Raw genomic sequence first — 22,342 nt, 5'->3', positions numbered from 1 at the left:
TTAACTACTCCTAATCAGGCCCTGTCTGTCCAAATACTTACATATCCAGTCCCTCAGAATACCTTCCAATAACTTACTCATTACTAACGTCAAACTCACCTGCTTATAATTTCCTGGCTTATTCTTAGAGGCTTCCTTGAAAATCAGAACAATATTAACTAAACTCTAGTCTTCCGGCACCTCACTGTGGCTAAGAACAATTTAAATACTTCTGCCAATCCACTACAACTTCTGCAATAGCCTCCCACAAGGTCCAAGGGGAAACTTGGTCAGGTGCTGGGGACTTATCCATGTCAATTTGCCTCAAGAAAGCAAGCACCTCCTCTTCTTTAATCCACCATCTCAGTTATGTTATGCCTGAGTACCGTAGATTCTGTATCTATCTCCTGAGTAAATAGAGATGCAGAAAAAATCCACTTAAAGATCTCCCCAGTCACTTTCAGCTCCATGTATAGATGACCATGCTGATCTTCAAGTGCACTAATTTTGTCCCTTGCTATCATTTTGCTCTTAATATATCTGCAGAGGCCTCTGGGATTCTCCTTCATCTTGTCTTCTAAAGTAATCCCATGTCCTCTTTTAGCCCTCCTGATTTCTCTCTTAAGTGTTCTCTTGCATTTCTTATACTCCTCAAGCATTTCACTTCATTTGTTCCTGGCTGCCTGTGCCTGCTATGCACACCCTTCATCTTCTAAACCAGGCCTCAATCACCCTCGAAAACTAGGTTTGCCTTTTATTCTAACAGGAACATACAAACCCTGCTGTCTCAGAATTTCACTTTTGAATGCCTCCAAGTATCCCTTTGCCAGAAAGCAACCTATCTTCATCCACACTTGCCACATTCTTTCTGATGCCATCAAAATGGGCCTTTCTTCAATTTAGAAACTCATTCTGAGGACCAGTCATATCCTTCTCCATAATTATCTTGAAACTAATAAGTTACAGGGAGAAGCCAAGAGAATAGTGTTGAGAGGGACAATAAATCAGCCACGATGGAGTGGCGGAGCAGATTCGGTGGGGCGAATGGTCCAATTCTGCTCCTTTGTCTTACGGTCTACTAGAACTGCTTACTTGTTGAATTATTCGTGCTTAATGCACGACAATGGGCAAAGCAATGAAATTGATACCTCCAAAGCTTGAAAAGCATGTACCAATGGTGCTGTGACAAACTGGTGCAAATATTCCTCACAAAATAGATCTGCTTTCAGGACTAAGGAAGTGAGATTAGTTTACACTGTTGCCTTCCACAGGCTTGTAGCAAATTGTTAGTCTTTTTTACACAGTACCCTATTTTATTTTGCCATTGAAGTTAATGGAAAAATAATTTTGGTGCAATTTAAGATGGACTGACAATTCATAATGAGTATGTTCCATCATCATCATCAGGTGCCATGCCCATTTTGAGCTTTGATTGCCATGGCCCACACACTCCTGTTTTGGGTCAAGTGGATCAATTCATTGGTATTTATTTTCAGTTCTCTGGCTGCTGTCTCCATCATCATTTGTCTTTGCCTTCCTTTTGCTTACTTCCCTTCAATCTTTCCCATAATTACCATGCATTCTAACTCCTCTTTCCTAATCACATGTCCAATGAAGTTACGTTGCCTTTTCATGATCTCAAACATTATTTCTCTTTTTGTGTTTGCTCTGTTCATGACATCCTTGTTAGATATTCGTTTCGTCCATGATATTCTTTGCATCCTCCTCAAAAACCACATCTCTGCTGCTTCAATTCATTTCCTCATGTTGCTAGATTATTGTCAACATTCTGATCCATATTACATAATGGGATAAACGTAACATTTCAGTACTCTGAGGCAGGTTGTCGTGCCTAGTTTAGTATTGGTCAGTATACTCTTCATTCTCGTAGAAGTGTCTTTTGCCATCCCTATTCTTCTTTTGATGTTCATGTTGCATCCGCCATCTGATGTCACCCAGCTTCCTAAGTAGCAAAAGTTCTGTACAGGTTCCCCCCACCATCCAAAGGTAGAGTGTTCCTATGAAACGGTTCGTAAGCCGGAATGTCGTAAAGCGAAGAAGCAATTACCATTTATTTATATGGGAAAATTTTGTGAGCGTTCGCAGACCCAAAAATAACCTACCAAATCATGCCAAATAACACATAAAACCTAAAATAACAGTAACATATAGTAAAAGCAGGAATGATATGATAAATACACAGTCTATATAAAGTAGAAATACTTTTCCACCATCATCGCAGGCACTATTCTCCGTAGCAAAAATCTCACGCAAGCGCTCTCGGCAGAAAATCTCACGCAAGCGCTGTTGGCAGAAATACTCTCTTCAGTAACCTTTAAGCTATGAAGCTGCCAAATCATACCAAATAACACATAAAAATATACAGCCTATATAAAGTAGAAATAATGTATGTACAGTGTAGAATTACTTACGGGAATTGGGAAGACAGCGCCAAGCACACTGATGATGGTGTGTTAGGCTGAGTCATCGGAGTTTGGGTGGTGCAGTGGCCCCCACGCTCTGGGCAGCGAACCGATACCGATTCGCGGAGAATGCAGCGGTAGCCGGGAGGCACACAGCACATCCTTAAGAAAAAAGCCGAAATAAACATGCTAATTAATTAGGTGCCGCCGGACACATAATTGTTGGCCCAGATCAGAGGCAATCACCTCTAATCTGGGCCGACATTTACGTGCTGGGCGGCACCTAATTAATTAGCATGTTTATTTCGGCATTTTTCTTAAAGATGTGCTGTGTGCCTCCCGGCTATCACTGCATTCTCCGCGAATCGGTATCTGTCAGCAGCCTGGGGGTTGGGGTGGTGGGACACTGGGGTGTCATCTCATCGTCAACTGTTTCCATTAGGGCAGGCAGGTCACCTTCTCCCATGTCTGCCTGCCTCGATGTCGAAGGTCAAGGTTCGTCGTCTGCTGTGGCTGATGTGGAAGGCTTGCTTGACTGCAGAGCCTCGCGCATTTTTCTATCATACAGTTCTTTGTAAGCACTTAAACCATCTTGCAAATATGCCCTAAACCGATGTACCCTTTCAAAATTAAAGTTGTACTTTATCATTGCAGCGAAAATCTCACGTAGTTGCTTCACGCTGAGTTCCTGGACGTCATCACTTTCACTACTGCATTCGGTTTTGATTGTTATCCTTTCCTCTTCCATTTGCATCAGCTCTTCATCTATCAGTTCTTGGTCATGGGTTGCCAAACCTCTTCAATATCATCTTCATCAACTTCCACAAACCAAACTCACTTTGTCCTTGCTTCGTTCACCACGATTGAAACGGTTAATTATTTCTAGTTTTACACTAAGTATAACACCCTTACGAGCTCTTTTAGGCTTTTCCAATACTTTAGAACTCATCTTGCTAACGGCTGCTCACAGGCACGTGTTTATGCAATGCCGGCGAGAATGCCGTTCCGAATCCGGGGGAGGGCGGCTGCTTGGGGCGCGCGCTGCTTTTTTTATCGGGCGCTGCCTTTCTTCGTAACACTGAAAACACCTTCTGTTAGTGAAAACAGGGAACTACTGTAGGTCTTTCGTAACAGTGAGGTTTCATAAAGCGAACGTTCGAAAAGCGGGGGACACCCATACTTGCTTTATGTCTTCCCTATTTATTTTCAGCCTGCAGATAGAATTCTCCTTCTATTTGGATATCACCATACATTCTGTCTGTTTGCAATTGATAGATAGACCCATTTTTGCACTTTCTTCAACAACTATATCAATTAAGTTTTGTAGTTCTTACTCCGTACTTGCAATTAACACAGTGTCATCCACATATCTGAAAATATTGATGTTTTCACCACCAACTTTGATTCCCAAGATGTCTCTTATTTTTTGTAATACAGTGTTGTTTAATGTGGTACAGTGAAACAAATCACGGGAGAAAACACAGCCTTGTCTAATGGCTCTCTTGATTTTCGTAAACTGACTCGCTTCTCCATCTATTCTTACAGCGGCAGTTTGTTCCCAGTACAGATTTCTGATTAAGTGGAGGTCTTTCGAATATAGATCTAGAGTTTCCAGTAATACTTCAAATAACTTATTGTGCTTCACTTTATCAAATGCTTTTGTGTAGTCAATGAAACAAACAACCAAATCTTTTTGCACTTGAATAGCTCATTCTGATAGTATCCTTAACATCAATATCACATTTCTTGTACCTTTGTCTTTCACAAAACCACATTGTTCTTTACCTATTTCAACTTGTATCTTACTTTTAGCTCTTGTCTCAAAATTGTTAGAAGTATCTTAGTGATATGACTCATTAAACTTATTGTCCTATATAATTCATTGGCTATATTTAAGAGGGAGTTAGATATGGCCCTTGTGGCTACGGGGGTCAGGGGGTATGGAGGGAAGGCTGGGGCGGGGTTCTGAGTTGGAGGATCAGCCATGATCATAATAAATGGCGGTGCAGGCTCGAAGGGCCGAATGGCCTACTCCTGCACCTATTTTCTATGTTTCTAATTCACATTCTATTGCTCCAGGTTTCTTAGAAAGAGTGATAAATACTGATTTTTTCATCTCTTCTGTTATTATTTCCAGTCTCATGAATGTCATTGATTAAATCAGTAAGTTTTTCAATTCCATGATCTTCAAGGGCGATAATTTGGTTTTTTACTAATTCATCAGGACCTGCAGCCTTTCCTTTTTTCATCTTATTTATTGCTTTACGAACTTCAGATTTTAAAATACTTGGACCTTCAATGTTCTTCTTAATTTCTGGTTTTTTGCCTCGATCATCTTCAAACAATTCCTGAATATACTCAGTACATCTGTTCATAATCTCCTCTTTTTCCATGATAATGGTACCGTCCTTTGCTTTCAAACATCCACCTGAAGAACAGAAGAGCTTTTTACCAGTGCTATTCTTGATTTGTTGATGTACCCTTTTTGGATCAGTAATAGGGATTCTTTCTAGCTGAACACCTATGCTCTGTCTGCCAGAGAAAGCAGGATCTCCCAGTGGCCACTCATTTTAATTGCATGCCTCATTCCCATTCTGATATGGCCATCCTTGGCCTTCTCCACTATCAAGATGAAGCCACACTCAGGTTGGAGGAACAACACCTTATATTCCATCTGGGTAGCCTCCAACCTGATGGCATGAACATTGACTTCTCTAACTTCCGTTAATGCCCCTCCTTCCCTTCTTACCCCATCCCTTATTTAGTTTTTTTTTCTCCCTTACTTTCTCTTTTTTTCTCCCTCTCTCCCTTTCACTATATCTTCCTCTAGTGCTCCCCTCCCCCTTTCTTTCCTCCTAGGCCTCCCATCCCATGATCCTCTCCCTTCTCCAGTCTTGTATCCCTTTTGCCAATCAACCTTCCAGCTCTTAGTCCATCCCTCCCCCTCCTGTCTTCTCCTATCATTCCGATCTTCCTCTCCCCCTCCCACTTTCAAATCTCTGACTATGTCTTCTTTCAGTTAGTCCTGACGAAAGGTCTCGGCTCGAAACGTCAACTGTACCTCTTCCTATAGATGCTGCCTGGCCTGCTGCGTTCCACCAGCATTTTGTGTGTGTTGCTTGAAATTCCAGCATCTGCAGATTTCCTCATGTTTGGATTCACTCTAGTTGCTCACATTCCTGGTTTAATCATTCTTCTCTGGCTTTTTGACATATGCTTTTAACTTTTTTATCTAAGGACTTATATTCCATAGGATTTGCTTTCTTCAGTCTCCTTTCTTCCATTAGATTTTTAATTTCATCTGTCATCTATTTATTCTTTGTGCTTTTTTCTTTTTTAGGAATCACTGACCTTGCTGATTCTACCAAGGCATCCTTCAGAGAATTAAACTTCATTTCTGCATGATTGCTATCATCTTCAACAAATTCTATTTCTAGACTTTGAAATCTATTCCTTACTTCAATTGTACATTTTTGTCTTAAGTTTTCTTCTTTAATTAATTGCAAGTAGTCAAGGGAATGTTCAGGGTTGCTTCTTTAGTATTTTAAGTTTTACTTTTACATGACATACTACTGGGTTATGGTCACTATTACAGTCTGTAACTGGATATGTTTTGCATTGAGTCACTGAGTTTCTAAATCTTTGGTTTATAGTAATAAAGTCAGTTCGATTTCTAGTGTTATCACCTGGACTTTTCCAGATCCACAGTCGTCTTGGATGGTTTTTAAAGTAGGTATTCATAATGACCTGATTATTCATCTTGCACCATTCTACCCATTTCTCACCTCTTTCATTTCTTTCCCCTTGTCCAAATTTTTCTATGGTTTTTCCATCAGCACCTTGTCCTACTTTAGCATTTAGATCTCCCACGACAATAACAATATCTTGAGATTTGCATCCATTCTTTGCTTGTTCAAGCTCTTCATAGAACTTATCTATATCCTCATTTGTTCCATCTGTTGTTGGTGCATATACCTGTATAATTGCTAAATCAAATGGTTGTCCTCTGAATCTAACAAGGAGCACTCTTTCTGATATTGCCCAATATCCTAAAACACTTCTTGACATGTTTTCATCCATAAGAATTCCTACTCCATTAATATGGAATGTTCCACAAGAATAAATTAGTGTTTTATTTCTATTCTGAGATGTTCCAACACCTGTCCAATGAAATTTGCTAATTCCAATGATGTTAATTTTTAGTCTTTCCATTTCATTTATCACATTGTCCAATCTTCCTGCTTGATATAGGGTTCTTACTCTCCAAGTGGCAATAATTTTCTTTGGTGTTACTTGAATTTTATGAGCAGCAGCTTGATGATGGTCGGGGATCTCCTGCTGCCCAGAATCAACCCTACCGAGCGAAGCACCTTCAGAATTGTCTTGAAGATCCTCTTGACGCTGTTGTTGTGTGATACACTTTGTGAGTTTGACCATGGTTTTCTTAGCAAATAGATTCTAGGAAACCTAGTATCTAACAATGGTGGTTTGCTTTTGCCTTCCGTTGGGCGAACTGAAGAAATCGCCATTTCCCTTCCCAAATGTTTATCTGCCTGTACTATAGCCGTTGTCATTTGAGTTCGTAGCTCATCCGCCTTCGCCGTCATAAGTTCAGTTACTGAACCTGCCGGATCTGCCATTGGCCTTTGCTCATATCCTGAGCAGGAACCCTTGCAGGTGCTACCATTCCGGGTCAGAGCGACCCTGGGAGCAATGAATGACTCCACTTTCCCCAAAGCTCTGAAAGTCCCCAATCAGAGCCTCCTCACTGGTTGCAGTTTAGAGTCGTACCCATGTTCCATACAATTCTGTAAACCAATCTCAACTGCAAGTATTGATCCAAGAAAAACATTGTATTGTTCGTCTAATAGCTTGCCTTTCAACATTCAAAGTAAGAGAAGACAGCCACTTGATATACTCAATTATAATTAAAGCAACTAATTCTTTATCTGTCAAAAAAAATGCCAGTGATAAAAAATTTCATCAATGTCTTTTGATAGCAGCTGTTTGGTTTATTGCTCTAAAGCAGGGGTCCCCAACCTTTTTTGCACCGCAGACCAGTTTATTATTGAAAATATGCTTGCGGACCGGCCGACCGGGGGAAGGGGGTAGGGTTGCCAATGGACAAGAGTAGCAGTCAAGTACATTGTGTTTAACCCAAGAAAGACTACCATGACCATGAAGCCTTGCGCGGGCACCAGTGCGCATGCATGACTTGCGCATGCGTGTACGTGCTGATTTTTTTTTACAAATTGTTTTTGGCGATTCTGTTCGGGTAGAGGTGTTAATCATGACCAGAATATAGGTGATAAGTGGCTAATACACTCAATTTCATTTCTAAAAGGGTTTATCTAACTAATTTAATATTAAACACACAGCGCATAGTTTCCTCGCATGAATATAGTGATAAGTCAATTATAAGTCACTTATAAGTCAATAGCATCATAACATTTTAAGTAATGTTTGGATATTAAACACACAGCACATATTTTCTCCGTATGAACATATAAAATCATTGCAACACACCAATATCGCTGAATCAGTGGGAGCCCTGGGCTTGTTTCCCTGCAACAAGACAGTGCCATTGAGGGGTGATGGGAGACAGCGATACTCGAAGGGGGTTCCTTATGTCCAGTCTATTCCGCAATTTAGTTTTCGTTGCATTCATTGCAGAGATATGTTGGAAATGGAAGCAATGTTTTCAGTGCTTTCGTGGCTATCTTGGGATATTTAGCCTTGACTTTGATCCAGGATGCCAGCAGAGATGTTACGACAAACATACTTTTCAGCCCGCCATCATTTGCAAGCTCGAAGAGTTGATCTTCTTCCCGCACTGACATGGATGACGCGTGCGTAATGGCCTCGCGTGCGTTCTAGCTCAACAGTGTCCATGACAGGGAATGAGGAAAGGTGCAGCTGACTCATATCGCCAAATCGTTTCCTCACAGCCCGGTTGCAGATGCTTTGCGGCTCGGTACCGGTCTGCGGCCTGGTGGTTGGGGACCTCTGCTCTAAAGATGGTAAAACACCCTACTTTGTATCTAATGATAAAAAGCAAATTGATTAATTCCTCTTTTGCCAAATGATGATCATTTGATGAAGTGGAAATTGAAAACAGGAATTCAGGAATACCATATGATATTGTTAATATTAAAGATAGGCAGTTATGAGAGAACTTAGTTCCCAGACCTTAAACCAAAACATAGCGAATTGTGGTCTGGGCAGGAATGTTTGGTACTAATGAGAAAGCCCATGTGAGAAAGTAAAGTTCTTTATTGCAGGAGGAAGATTACCTATGTTTATAAAACAGCTTTATTTAGAGCATTTATTAATTGCTGAATTTCTTGAAAAATCTGAAATTTTTCTGACACCATGAAAACTACATATTTCAAATATGACATGAATACTTAAAACATATCTGACAAAAGCTCAATTTTTTTAACCTTTGGATATTTTATGTCTTTATTCTAAATTTCTCTCCTTCTTCTTTATTACCGCAGGATTTTTAAGTACTGGGGACCAAGCCGCTAAAGGAAATTATGGGCTTCTTGATCAAATACAAGCATTACGATGGATTAGTGAAAATATAGCTTTCTTCAGCGGCGATCCATTAAGAATAACTGTTTTTGGATCTGGCGCTGGTGCTTCTTGCGTCAATTTGTTGACTTTATCCCATTATTCTGAAGGTAACCGTTGGAGCAATTCAACCAAAGGTATTAAGCAGGTTGAAAATTTTGACAATTTTGGTGTCTGCATGCCACCGCCATTAGTATCCTGTGACACTCTGTATATATTTATACGTATATAATTGTTGACTGAAACTCAGAAAAGAGCAAACTTTTTGGCTGTATTAGATGTTTTTTTTATTCTGAGTCAATTCTTATGTGCATGCTCACGTTTTGAGTAACACATTTTCTCTAACTATTGATCTTTATAAATAACAGCAAAATAAAAATTCTAGTGGACTTCTGAACAGCACACCAGCACATCAAAGTAGCTGATGTTTTTGGTTATTTCCCTCTCTTATAAAAGTGGTTGTTTGTCCAAGTAAACCCACTCTTGAAATATATGCTGCCAAATGATATTACTAATGACGGGCAGATATATTAAAGTCCTTTTGTCATGCCACTCCACCTTCTACTTCCATTCTTCCATCGGTGATGTTATTGGATTGTAGAATTTCAAATAAAATGAAGGAAAAAAATTCAGTGCCTGGTTCAGAAATCTTTTGTTTGAGAATGCATGAGCTGCTTGCTGTCATTTGAAAAATGTCTGAATGTTTGCATGCATGATCCAAAATTGTCAAAGCATCGAGGTCACAAGCAGATGTTTATGTGCGTGAGTATCTGTTTACCCCATAAGCCTACCACAATCAGAGTAGATTAGATCTTAGGTAGAAGCAAACTCGAACAACCATCAGTTCATCATATTTACTTTCTGCATCTTGCTCCATATACAATTCTCACCCTTATGCATGCCCATTGGCCTGTCTATCAATTTTGTTTGTCCATTGTCATTATTGTGTGATTACTTTATAGTTTAATTTTGAAAAACAAACTTAATTAGGAGACAGTCTCCTGAAAGACTAATAGAAATGCAAATTTGTGGCTTTCACCTATAACTATCAGACAAATTTACATCTTGCTTTCTTCATATTTTACTGTCTGTGGATTACATGAGGGAAGGCATAAGCCTGTTATACTGAGGCTTACATAGAATATGATGTTCAAAAATCTCTCAGAAAAATTGAAATATTAACAACAAAATTCTCACCATCTGATTGAATAATCTTAAATATATTTTATGCCTGCACAGTGCTGAAAGTGCTACAAGTGACGAGACCAAATTTTTCATGATTACATTTTTGATGACTTATTGAAAGATGATTTATGAATTGAACTCCAGCTTAAATCATTGCAAAGGGAATTCATTGATGCACTGATCAATTTGTCTATTTTAAGTTTTAAATACTTCATCTTCCTTCAGTTATCATCTATCATGCTGATGCACAGAACCATTGTCACATGATACAAAAAAATGAGTTAAAAGATCTGAAGTTGCTTTGTCACTTTATCCTAAAATGTAGATTGCAGTTTAGTGCTTTAGTAGTTTTCTGAAATGAAAACATTTATATTATGTAGTTCAAAATATTTTACAATTAGTCCAGTAAATGTGAATTATTTATTTTTTGAAACTGAAAATCAAAAATAAATTTCTGAAATGTTCTCCTTTCATGTGTTTAATGTGATGGTGGCTTGCAAGGCTCAAAATAATTCTATTGGTTTTCTCTTTGTTAAAATATATCTTCAGTAGAAGGAAATATTCTTTAAAGTGTTAAGAGTTTTCTGTTTGTTTTGTATTTTAAAATTAATCCACAAATATGATGTGGTTATACTTGAAAACACTTTGAGTTAAAGAGAGTATCATTTAGTTTCTGGGCAATCCAATTAATTGGCAGTTTAGTGTAGTCTCCTGTGGAGAATTTTTTTAACTAAAATGTGAGTTGGGAGAAGAATGTAGAATGCCTCACTTACACAGCAAACTGACAGTCAGTCTTGAAGTTTTGCTAAAATTCTGTAGTGGCCAACATATAAAATAACATAAAATATTGTTTATTTTTACCATTAATTACTGTGATGTATAATGCCCTAATGCATTTTATGGTTGACTTTTAAGCAGTTGTTTAAGCAGAATGCCTTAAATACTCCTTTTTTTTTACTGTTTCTAAATTATAATTCATAAATAGTTTAAATTACCTTGTAAACAGTTAAAATGATTGAGAAGCTTTACCATCTCTGTAATTATTTTCCAGAAAAGATTAAACAATGAAGTTGCTACTTAATGTAGTAGGCTGTAGGTCCTGTAAATTCAAAATATTAAGTGGAAAAGAATGAAGACATAAAAGTCGCAAACTTGCAAAGAGAAAAAGATAGGTGTCCTCTATGGAGGATTCTATGTTTGGAATATGTTACATTATAATTGAAAGCTGTGTTCTTTGGTGAAATAGAATGTTTGTGTGCATGATGAAGATAGACCTGTATTATAATGTGTATTAATAATTATACTTAAGTAGCAGTGAACATGGAACATTTTGCTCAGTAATTCCTAGAATGAACAGTCTTGCTATTAAAATTACAGTGACTTTTCCAGCTGTAATTTTGGCTAGAAATTAGACAATGACCCTCAGATATTAAATTAATTCATCAAGTAATCCAAAGGTGGATATAAAATTAAGTGTAAAGAATTATCAAACATAGATAATTAAAAGAGCATTTATTTTCTTTTAGTTATTCTCAGGCACAATGACCAGTTAATTAAGTCATTATGGAATTTTGAGTTCTGAAAAGCATAATACTTTTTTGAACCAGTTTGATAATCAAATGCCACCTCTAGTGCTCAATAAGGTGTAACAATGATATGTTATCATAAACTTTGATGACTTTCTTAGTACCCCTTGTGATATCTGTCCACAGGCCTTTTTCAGAGAGCAATAGCACAAAGTGGTACTGCTTTGTCCAGCTGGGCAGTCAGCTATCAGCCAGCAAAGTTCGCAAGGCAGTTGGCCACAAAGGTTGGCTGCAACATGATAGATACCATTGGCTTGATTGAATGTTTACGTTCTAAACAGTACAAGGAACTGGTTGAACAAGACATACAGCCTGCAAGATACCATATTGCCTTTGGACCAGTCATTGATGGAGATGTTATACCAGATGACCCTCAGATCCTAATGGAACAGGGTGAATTCCTTAACTATGACATCATGCTGGGAGTAAATCAAGGTGAGGGATATAAATTTGTTGAAAACATAGTGGACAACGAGGATGGTGTTTCAGCCAGTGATTTCGACTTTGCTGTGTCTAATTTTGTGGATAACTTGTATGGTTACCCAGAAGGCAAGGATGTCCTAAGGGAGACCATCAAATTCATGTACACAGATTGGGCGGACCGACACAATCCAGAAACACGCAGGAAGACATTGTTGGCTTTGTTTACTGACCACCAGTGGGTGGCACCAGCAGTGGCTACAGCTGATCTACATTCAGGGTTTGGTTCACCTACTTTCTTCTATGCCTTTTACCATCACTGCCAGAGTGACATGATGCCAGCTTGGGCTGATGCCTCTCATGGAGATGAAATTCCTTATGTGTTTGGGGTTCCAATGATTGGTGCTACTGAACTTTTCCCATGTAATTTCTCCAAAAATGATGTCATGCTAAGTGCTGTTGTGATGACCTACTGGACCAACTTTGCAAAAACAGGGTAAGTCATGGGTAAGAATTATAATACTACAAAATTGCTTATTTATAAATTTTGCTGTTAAACTCCATGTGTTTAATGCATCTATCCTCTGTCTGGATATTTGCTTTTAAATTTAGAGACCACTGCATTCACATTTTGATTGCATTCAGATATGTTGGGTATATTCCTGATGTAAGTTACTACTAAGGAAATCATCAATTTCAATAAATATGTCTAAAAGCAAAATTGCATTCCCTATATTTTCTTGTTAAATATTTTCCAAAATATTTTCATAACATTTTAGATAAAGCCTTCTCCATCTGAAGTACTCAGCACAGCTGTTTTATACATTCCCAGCAAGAACAACATAGAAAACAAAAAATATGAAAATGAACTGAGGATGGGTTAATGTATGCAGTTTAAGTGCAAAAGAAATTAAATTAAAATAAACAAATATTTATCTTAATAAAATCTGTACAACTAGTAGAAGATAGGAGGGATCTGAAATAATCAAATGGTTCTATCAAAAAGCTAGCACAAGCACACTGGGCTGAATGGCCTCCCTCTATGCTGTCAGAATTATTACAAAGTCAACTAGTTTTGGTTATAGGTCTATATATCAAAAATAGACCTATAACCAAAACTAGTTGACTTTGTAATAATTCTTATAGCATAGAGGGAGGCCATTCAGCCCAGTGTGCTTGTGCTAGCTTTTTGATAGAACCATCTAATTATTTCAGATCCCTCCTATCTTCTACTAGTTGTACAGATTTTATTTGAAGTTTATGCAAGTTCATTTCTGAATAATACATTTTTCTTAGCTCATGCCACATTTTCATTTGGTGTTTTCCAGATTACAGCAACTGCTCATATAAGAAAATGTTTCTTCATGCTACCTTTGGTTCTTTTGATAAACACTTTATATCTACTGTATCTTTCCACATTTCTGATCCCTTTCCCTAGGAGAATAAGTTTCTTCTTATTTGGTCCATCAAAACCATTTAATATCTTAAATATCTCTATTAAATCTCTTTCCCAGTTCAGTAATTTGGCTGAAGCCTAACCATTGCTTTATAAAGAATCAACGTAGCTTATTTGCTTTAAACTGCCTCATCCATAAAGCAAAGGATCTCATATGCTTTAAGTAACTTTTCCAGCCTGTCTGTACAGATGATCCCCATGTTACAGAGGAGGGGATGGTTGTGTTCCTACAAAAGTCTGTATTATGATTTTTCATAATCTGAAGCTGTATCATCTGCACGTGTGTCAAGAAATGTGAATTGAAAAAAGGTGTTAATTGATTTACATTCTTTACACAAATTCCTTAAAAGCAATTTTTTTACTTTGTCCCAGATTTCACATCCCAAATCTACGGTAAAGATGGATTTTCATTCCCCAAATTGCTGTAATACAGGGGTCACCTGACCACCTTCAAAATTGTACCAATTATGTCAATTGATTCTCCTTGTTCTTCCAAACAAAATGAATTACTTCACTTCCTTCTGCATTAAATTTCAAATCAGCCATGTTTACCCAATGTAGCTATTTATTACCATGTTTTCATTGTTTGCTATATTTTGAAAAACAAATACTTTAAAATTGTAATTATACACTTTAAAGTAAGATCAAATTATAGATTTTAATAAAGAATAGCATTTATTCTATCATAAGCCTTAATAAGGTACTGTTGACACTTTCCTCTTTTATGAAAATAAACATTCACTTCTACTTTCTAATTCTCAGCTGGTTTTGTATCCCAGGCGTAGAATTTTGCTAACATCCTTTTTGTGATAGCTTGCCAAGTTGCATTTGAAAGCTCATGTTATCACATTACCCTTTTCATCCTTTACTGCTACATTAACATATCTGTGTAGACTTGATTGGCCTGTACTTTTTCAAGTGCCAGTTAATATTCTCCAGGCTTATTGTTTACAAATGTTTTCTCAAAGCCGGAAATCACAAAACTGGCCTATGCTCACCATGGTTAGCCTCTTATAGAACATATTACATTACCGCAAAGTGCAGGCACCGATTGATGCCATTAATGCCACCTATCCAAGGAAGATTGAAACACTGTAGTTCTAGACAAGGAATTCACATCATTTCCTCAAAAATGTAGGATTCATGCCACCCCTCTGGGTGGCTTTCCTGCTTCAAGGACCACAATTTTCAATTAATTCCTCTTCATTTTTATCCATTTAGATATTATTTTTGTCTTTTCTACTGTTATGGTAGATTCCATACTCTCAAGAAAGTTTAAAACTTCCTTGGCTTTCATTCTTTGTGTTATTTTAATATTTTGCCTTCCAAGGAGTTTTCCCTGCAGTTCCTTCACACTAATTCCCTAGAATCAGTTCCAATTCTGTTTACTCGATAATTGACCAAGAAAATTTCATGCCATTTTTTAAGTATTCTTTCCCGCTGTCACTAATTCAAGTCCATATCAGTGTATGTAATCTTTAAGTCTTTCTATAATTTTCCAATAAATTTGTCTGTCTTCTTTCTTCTCACTATTTGGTGACTTCTGGTACATAAAATAATAGCTTCTTTCTTGTTCCTCATTTAAATCCAATATAAATCTGGCCTTCATTCTTCAGCTACAGCATTTTCCATTGCCTTCCATAATTTTGAATGTTATTCCTTTTGTATCTTACCTGACTATCTTATATTCAGAAATATTAGGTTACCAATCCTCTTGTTCTTTCTACCATCTCTAATTTCACCACCAAGTAGTCCCTATAGTAACTTCTGCTTGCAACTTAGTTGTTTTATCTGCAATGTTCCTTGCATTTACATATCTGCACTGTAAATCTTAAATTGTTTTGTCTTTGTCCATTGACTGATCTCAATTTAAAGCTATAGAGAAATTTTTACATTTATGTGCTAATAAAAGTGTAAAGTATGAATACAAATAGAACTCCCACAAAAAAAGATAATTTTATTGCTATTTATCTCCTAATCAATCAGTTCTATAAAATGAGTCAGAATCTTCAAAATGGGGAAGATATACAATATATGCAAAACTTGTAACAGACTATCTTGCAAAAATGTGATTATTGTTTTTTTTTAATGTGATTCCTTCATGACCTGTAAAATCCAAATTTATTCCCCCACAGTGACCCAAATCAACCAGTTCCTCAGGATACTAAATTTATCCACACCAAGCCAAACCGTTTCGAAGAAGTTGCCTGGTCAAGGTATTCCCAGAAAGATCAACTCTACCTGCACATTGGATTGAAACCACGTGTTAAGGAGCACTATAGAGCTAATAAAGTCAACTTATGGTTGGAGCTGGTTCCTCATTTACATAGCTTGAATGACATTTCCCAGTATACTTCTACAACAACAAAGGTCCCATCAGAGATTACAATCAGACCATCAAAGAAGTGGTCTGTTACCACTAAACGTCCTGTGACATCAGTCTTTCCTACTGTCAAACAGGATGACCAGAAGCATTCAGCTGGTCCTTTCTTGGTTGATCAAAGGGACTATTCAACAGAGTTAAGTGTTACTATTGCTGTTGGAGCTTCCTTATTGTTTTTAAATATCCTTGCCTTTGCAGCATTGTATTATAAGAAAGACAAAAGGAGGCATGATGTTCATAGAAGATGCAGCCCTCAACGTAACACCACTAATGACCTAACCCATGCACAAGAAGAAGAAATTATGTCCCTGCAGATGAAGCACACAGATCACGAATGCGATTCCATCCATCCACATGAGGTTGTTCTGCGGACAGCCTGTCCTCCGGATTATACGTTAGCAATGAGGCGATCTCCAGATGATATACCTTTAATGACATCGAAGACCATTACAATGATTCCAAGTAACTTCCCAGGAATGCAGCCTCTCCACACGTTCAACACATTTACTGGGGGACAAAACAACACCCTTCCGCATCCTCATCCCCATTCACATTCAACAACTAGGGTATAGCCAAACAAGGATTTGAAGAAAAATGAGCGGTCAAAAAAGTGTGAGATTGCAAGTGAAGATCATATTTGAATTGGTGTTCATGGAGCATGACCATTTCTAAATTAAAAGAGGAAACAATGTGGGGTAATCATCTCCAGTACAGTTGGAAATATTCCTTAAAGGCAAGTAAGTTTTGAACCCATCTGATCAATTTTAAAAATTCTCATAGATGGCAATATTTTGAAGTTCTCTTGGGAAAGGAGAAATACTTTTCTCTGAAGACTTTGAACTATGAGTTCTGCTTTGGTGCCAAAAGTAATGTTGTCCAGTTAGGCATGTGTGGCACTATTGAGGAAGGATTTCAAACACTAACATAGAAGACTGCGCAAATGCACAAGGAGTAAATTCCTAGAATGAAACAAATTCTGTCTATTTTCTTTTTGGAACAGTGCCATTCTTCAAGTTTGCATATGAAGTATACATTAAGTACATGCTATTAAGTTTTGTGTGGAGTATTCATGCACAAGGATATGACTGCTTTCTTTCAATAAGACAGAAGAATAAACCAATTACTGCCATGAACAGCTTTTTGCAAAGTGCTTTCAACACAATTTCGGCCTACATGCGACAGGACATTTTTAGCACGAAACGCATGATTATTTATCTGCTTGGTGACTGTGCTGCTCAGTAAGCTGTGAAAAGACCATACTTTGCTTCCCCATTCAGATTAGTATTAAAAAAGCTTCCTTCATCAAATGACAAATTGCAGAAGAGGTTGATGCAAATCCAATCAATAAGTTCTTGGTAGTTTCAATAAAACAGATCAAAGAAAGTAGTTTTGTACAAAATGTGCTAGAATAATTGTTGAAGTAAACACAGTTATACATTCTAGAAAAGGGAATTTTCAGTGTTGTAATTCTTCTTCATCAGATTCTGTCCCTTTTCTAATGTTATTTAGTGCAAGATTAACAAACAGATCTGCAGTAAGGGGAGTCTTATTTCTTATCATTCACTAGTATCCTTGATTATGTTTATTCAGAAAAGATGTGCTATTGAGAAATGAGACCCTATGCCAAAATAAATAGTTTAAGTAAAGACAGTCTCAAAGTTAATTTTATTAGTACAGTATATAGGTTGATCAGGTTTTCTCGGAATGCAAATACAATGGGAAGGATATTATGTTCCATTGCAATCCAGGATAGCGATGTTATTCAATTATTCTGCAATAACATTAGCATAAAATATATGGAAAAATAACAGAATATTATATAAGATTCTTTTTTCAATTAGTTATTTCAATTGAAAGTTTACAGCCTGTTCAATATAATGTTACCATGTAGCATTGATTGGATATGACACCACTGTCACTTTTAGGAGAATATCAAAATTGCCAGAAGGACTTTAGCCAATTATTTTAATGAATGACTTGCAGCATTTGATTTTGTTAAGCATGCCTAAAAGCACTTATTATTTCACTAAAAGTATGTTAAAGTAAAATTCATTTTTTACACCTTTCTACAATATTAGAGCCATAGAGTCATTCACCTGCAGCTGAACCATAGACCTCCATACCCCTCGCATCCATGTACTGATCTAAACTTTTCTTAAATGTTGAAATCGAGCCTGCATCCACCACTTCCGCTAGCAGCTAGTTCCACACTCTCACCACCCCGTGAATGAAGACCCTCCACCTCATGTTCCCCTTAAACATTTCACCTTTTGCCTTAACCAATGACCTCTAGTTCTAGACTCACACAATCTCAGCTGAAAAAGCCTACTTACATTTACTCTAACTATACCCCTTATAATGTTATATACCTCAGTTAAATCTCCCCTTATTCTCCCATGCTCCAGGGAATGAAGTCCTAACCTATTAAACATTTCCCTATAACTCAGCTCCTCAATTCCTCCAAACATCCTTGTAAATCTTCTCTGTACTCTTTCAATCTTACTGATACCTTTCTTGTAGGTAGGTGACCAGAAATGCACAAAATGCTCCAAATTAGACCACACCAATGTCTAATACAACTTTGATATAACATCCCAGCTCCTGTTCTCAGTATTTTGATTCATGGAGGCCAATGTGCCAAAACCTCCCTTTATGACCCTGTCAACCTGTGACACCACTTTCAAGGAATATGGATCTGTATTCCCAAATCCCTTTGTTCTACCATACTTCTCAGTGCCCTGTCCTTCTCTGTTTCAAAATCAGATTTAATATCACTGGCATATTGTGGAATTTGTTGTTTTGTGGCAGCAGAACACATAATACTAAGCTTTATGTGTTGGGATAAGAAGTATATATAAAAATAAATTAAATAGGTAGTGCAAAAAGATGGAAAAATACTGAGATAGTGTTCATGGGTTCAGTGTCCACTCAGAACTCTGATGGTAGAGGGAAAGAAGCTGTTCTTGAAACATTGAGTGAGTGCCTTCAGGCACCTGCACCCTCCCCCCACCCGATGGCAGCAGTGAGAATTGAGAATAGGGTATATCATAGGTGATGGGGTCCATAACGGTGGATGCCACCTTTTTGAGGAATCGCTTTCTGAAGCAGCCCTGGATGCTAGGGAGGCAAGTGCTCAAGTGATCTTGTACGGTGGCCCTCCATACCAGACATGATGAAACCAGTTAGAATGCTCTCCATGGTACATCTGTAAAAGTTAGTGAGTTTACTAAGTTCTGCACTGGTTTGTTTTCCCAACATACAACACCTCACACCTGCCTGCATTAAATTCCATCTGCCATTTTTCAGCCCATTTTTCCAGCTGGTCCAGATCCAACAGCAAGCTTTGATCGCCTTCCTCGCTGCCCACTACAACCCCAATTTTAGTACCCTTTGAGGGGGAACTTCGTCACTCAGAGAGTGGTGAGAGGTGGAATGAGCTGCCAGCGGGAGTATTGGATGCAGGTTTGATTACAACATTTAAGAGAAGTTTGGATAAGTATAGTACATGGATGGGAGGGGTATGGAGTGTTATGATCCAGATGCAGGTCGATGGGACTATCCAGAACAATAGATCAGCACAGAGAAGGTGAGTCGAAGGGCCTGTTTCAGTGCTGTAGTTCTCTATGACTTTATGACTAATATTTTAGAAAGGGGCAATTAATTGTGGGTTTCTTTATATTACGGTCATTGAATTACTCCTGAACATCTGCTCCACATATATAATCAGTACGTAACTGATTTCGTATGGTTCACCATAAATCATACAAACCTAAATGAAATCAATTAAAATAAATAACTTAGTGCTGCACACATATTTGCTCTTTGTTAAACTATTGTCTAATAAACACAAGTATCAAATACTTGTTTGGAATTAATTTACTGAAGAAAGCTTCTGATTAATATATTGAAAATAAATGTGTAATTGAAAGAAATTTCTCCAAATAGATTTGGAATTTGTGAGGTAATTTTTAATGTGAATGGATAATACTCACTAATTACTTGATACAATGTTAAAATCTCGATTTTTTTTTTAGTTTTATTGTTTCCCTAGATTCTAAACAATTAATTAATTCACAGATAAAGGACTGAAAAGTGTAATTAATTTCATTAAGTGATTTTATTTTAGAAGGATGTCACTAGACCTTTTTTTTTTGCCTAGGCTTGCTTTTGGTAACAACATGCTCGGTTGATTTGAAGTAAATTTAAGATTAGGGAACAGAAAAATTTTTTATTGTACTGTGCTTTCTGTAAATTATTTACCTTATAATCGCTGTAATTTTATTGCGCATTGCTTTTATCGTGTTGAATATCAAAACGCAGTACAATTACTGCTTGCTTAAAGACATTAGAACTGTAATCACCTGTAAAAAAGTTTTCTTTACATTTTATTTACAAAGAAAATTTCAGTTCTGTTTCTTCTCAAGGAACCTCAACATGAGAAATCTACATATTTTGTAAATATTTCAAAATGCGCAAATCCTTTCACATTCAGTATGGACATGCTATGTATGAAATCAGACAATGATGTAAGATTCTTGGAAGAATGATTGGAATGGGAATGAACACTTACAAACTTTGAAATATTTTATTCCAATTTTATAACTTAATAATTTTATTAATTTGGATTTTTCATTAAATTACAAGTTATTATCATGAACGTAAACTGAATTTACGATGTATCGCAGCTTTAATTGTTGTAAGAAAGCAGATCATGAGATTTATTTCGTGTATTTTACATGAATATTGTGACACAACTGGGGAAATTAAAATAATAGGCTGTCAAAAGTGCCCTGATACTTTGTTGCTTGTAAACTGTTTCTCCTGTGCTGTTTGAGGTAATTTATCCTTTTCATTTTCCAGTGATAATTTGTATTTGAGTATTGCTACTTAATATAAGCAGCATTAGATAGTTTGACCGAATGGTTCTTCTTGTGGAACATTTGCCAAAAAACATTTGAGTATTGAAGTGCACAAAGATTATTTGTTCAGGATCCTTTCACATCCAGAATTCACAGCCAGTATGTCTTTATACGTTTTTGTCATCAAATATTTCCCTGCCATTTGTCGCAAGCAAATAGAATTATTTCTTTTACTTACAAAGGCTTAATAGCCTCAAATGACTGTAAAATTGTTTCTGAACAATGACTTAAGAATTTCTTAATATCATTAATAAATATCATATTTTTTAACTTCTCCAGGCTGTTCCTCATTGTTCACCAGTCTCTTGCTACTCTGTGACGGAGTCCCTTTTAGATTTTTTTTAGTCAGACTAAATTCTTTCCCAGAATTTTAAGCAAGTTTTACTTTAGCTTCAGAAGATGTTTATTTTCTACTTAATATGCAATAAATCTTTCTAATATTCTGTCTCCATTGAAATGGCAATTCCCACTGAAGTATTGAGCAATGTACAGTATATCCCCACAACCTTCTGGCATTTTGCATCAGATGGTGATTAGTCATCTGCACATCTGTGTAGCAAATATCAGCAGCCTATCTGATTATGGAATCGATCAGAGCTAACCCAAATCTTCTTCTCAACTCAAACAAAAATGTAAATACAAGGAAAATATGGCAATAGCAGCCACTGATTATTAGGAACATGAACCCTAATGAAGTTTGCAGCACTCCTAGCTCGATCTCTCTCTCTCTCTCTCTCTCTCCTTTCAAACAAATTGGTCCCAGCCCACACCACTGACCGGCAGTGTTATTCCAAGGGATTCAGGGAGTTCTCTGTGGATAGATCTTGGGAGAAATTTTAAATATTACATTGAGGCAGCAAGGGAATGATCTTCTGACATGTGATTAAAATGCATCGTTGCAACAATATTATGAGTATTCTAAGTTCCAGGCTGGCAATTTGTTCTATACTCTCACTTGATTTCCTTTTCCATGGAAGCCAGAGGAAATTCTTCATGTTGTACTTCTGACCTGAAGTGCATGTTGACCGAATTCAAACAGGAGATAAAAAAAATGCACAAATTTCCAGTCCCATATTGAACAACTTTCCACTATAAGAGCACATTAGAAACCTAAAACTTTTTATGAACAGATGTTATTGTGTATCCAGTGGTCCTATAAGTTGATGTCTTTGCTAATGCTGCCAAGCCTGATAAACAGTGCAGTTTAAAACTCTGTACCGTATTATACTGTCAGTTTACAGTGTTTATATCTGTATATAGTTTTATTATTGTATAAATAAAATTTCTAAAAATAATAATCTGAAGCTTCATCTTTTGTTTAGTACAGATATGCATAACTGTAGGCTTTTTCTTGGACATTAACACAATCTTTCCAGGCAAACCTTTATACTATTGACTCCCTTATCAAAAGAAGC

General features: G+C 37.0%; 1 protein-coding gene across 1 annotated transcript in view; it reads left to right on the top strand.

Moving 5' to 3' along the window:
* LOC134345936 (neuroligin-1-like) overlaps positions 1-22,135 on the top strand; it is a 28,502-nt gene extending 6,367 nt beyond the window's left edge. Inside the window, exons 2-4 of the mRNA XM_063047287.1 lie at positions 8,903-9,115; positions 11,876-12,665; positions 15,761-22,135. Coding sequence (XP_062903357.1) covers positions 8,903-9,115; positions 11,876-12,665; positions 15,761-16,580 — 1,823 coding nt within the window. The 3' untranslated portion in view covers positions 16,581-22,135. The remainder of the gene's footprint in view (positions 1-8,902; positions 9,116-11,875; positions 12,666-15,760) is intronic.
* Positions 22,136-22,342: the final 207 nt, after the last annotated feature.

The sequence above is a fragment of the Mobula hypostoma genome, chromosome 4 (genome assembly GCF_963921235.1).
Source record: "Mobula hypostoma chromosome 4, sMobHyp1.1, whole genome shotgun sequence".
Classification (NCBI taxonomy): domain Eukaryota; kingdom Metazoa; phylum Chordata; class Chondrichthyes; order Myliobatiformes; family Myliobatidae; genus Mobula; species Mobula hypostoma.
Note: the sequence above shows the minus strand (reverse complement) of the source record. Positions and strands in the feature narration are given on the sequence as shown.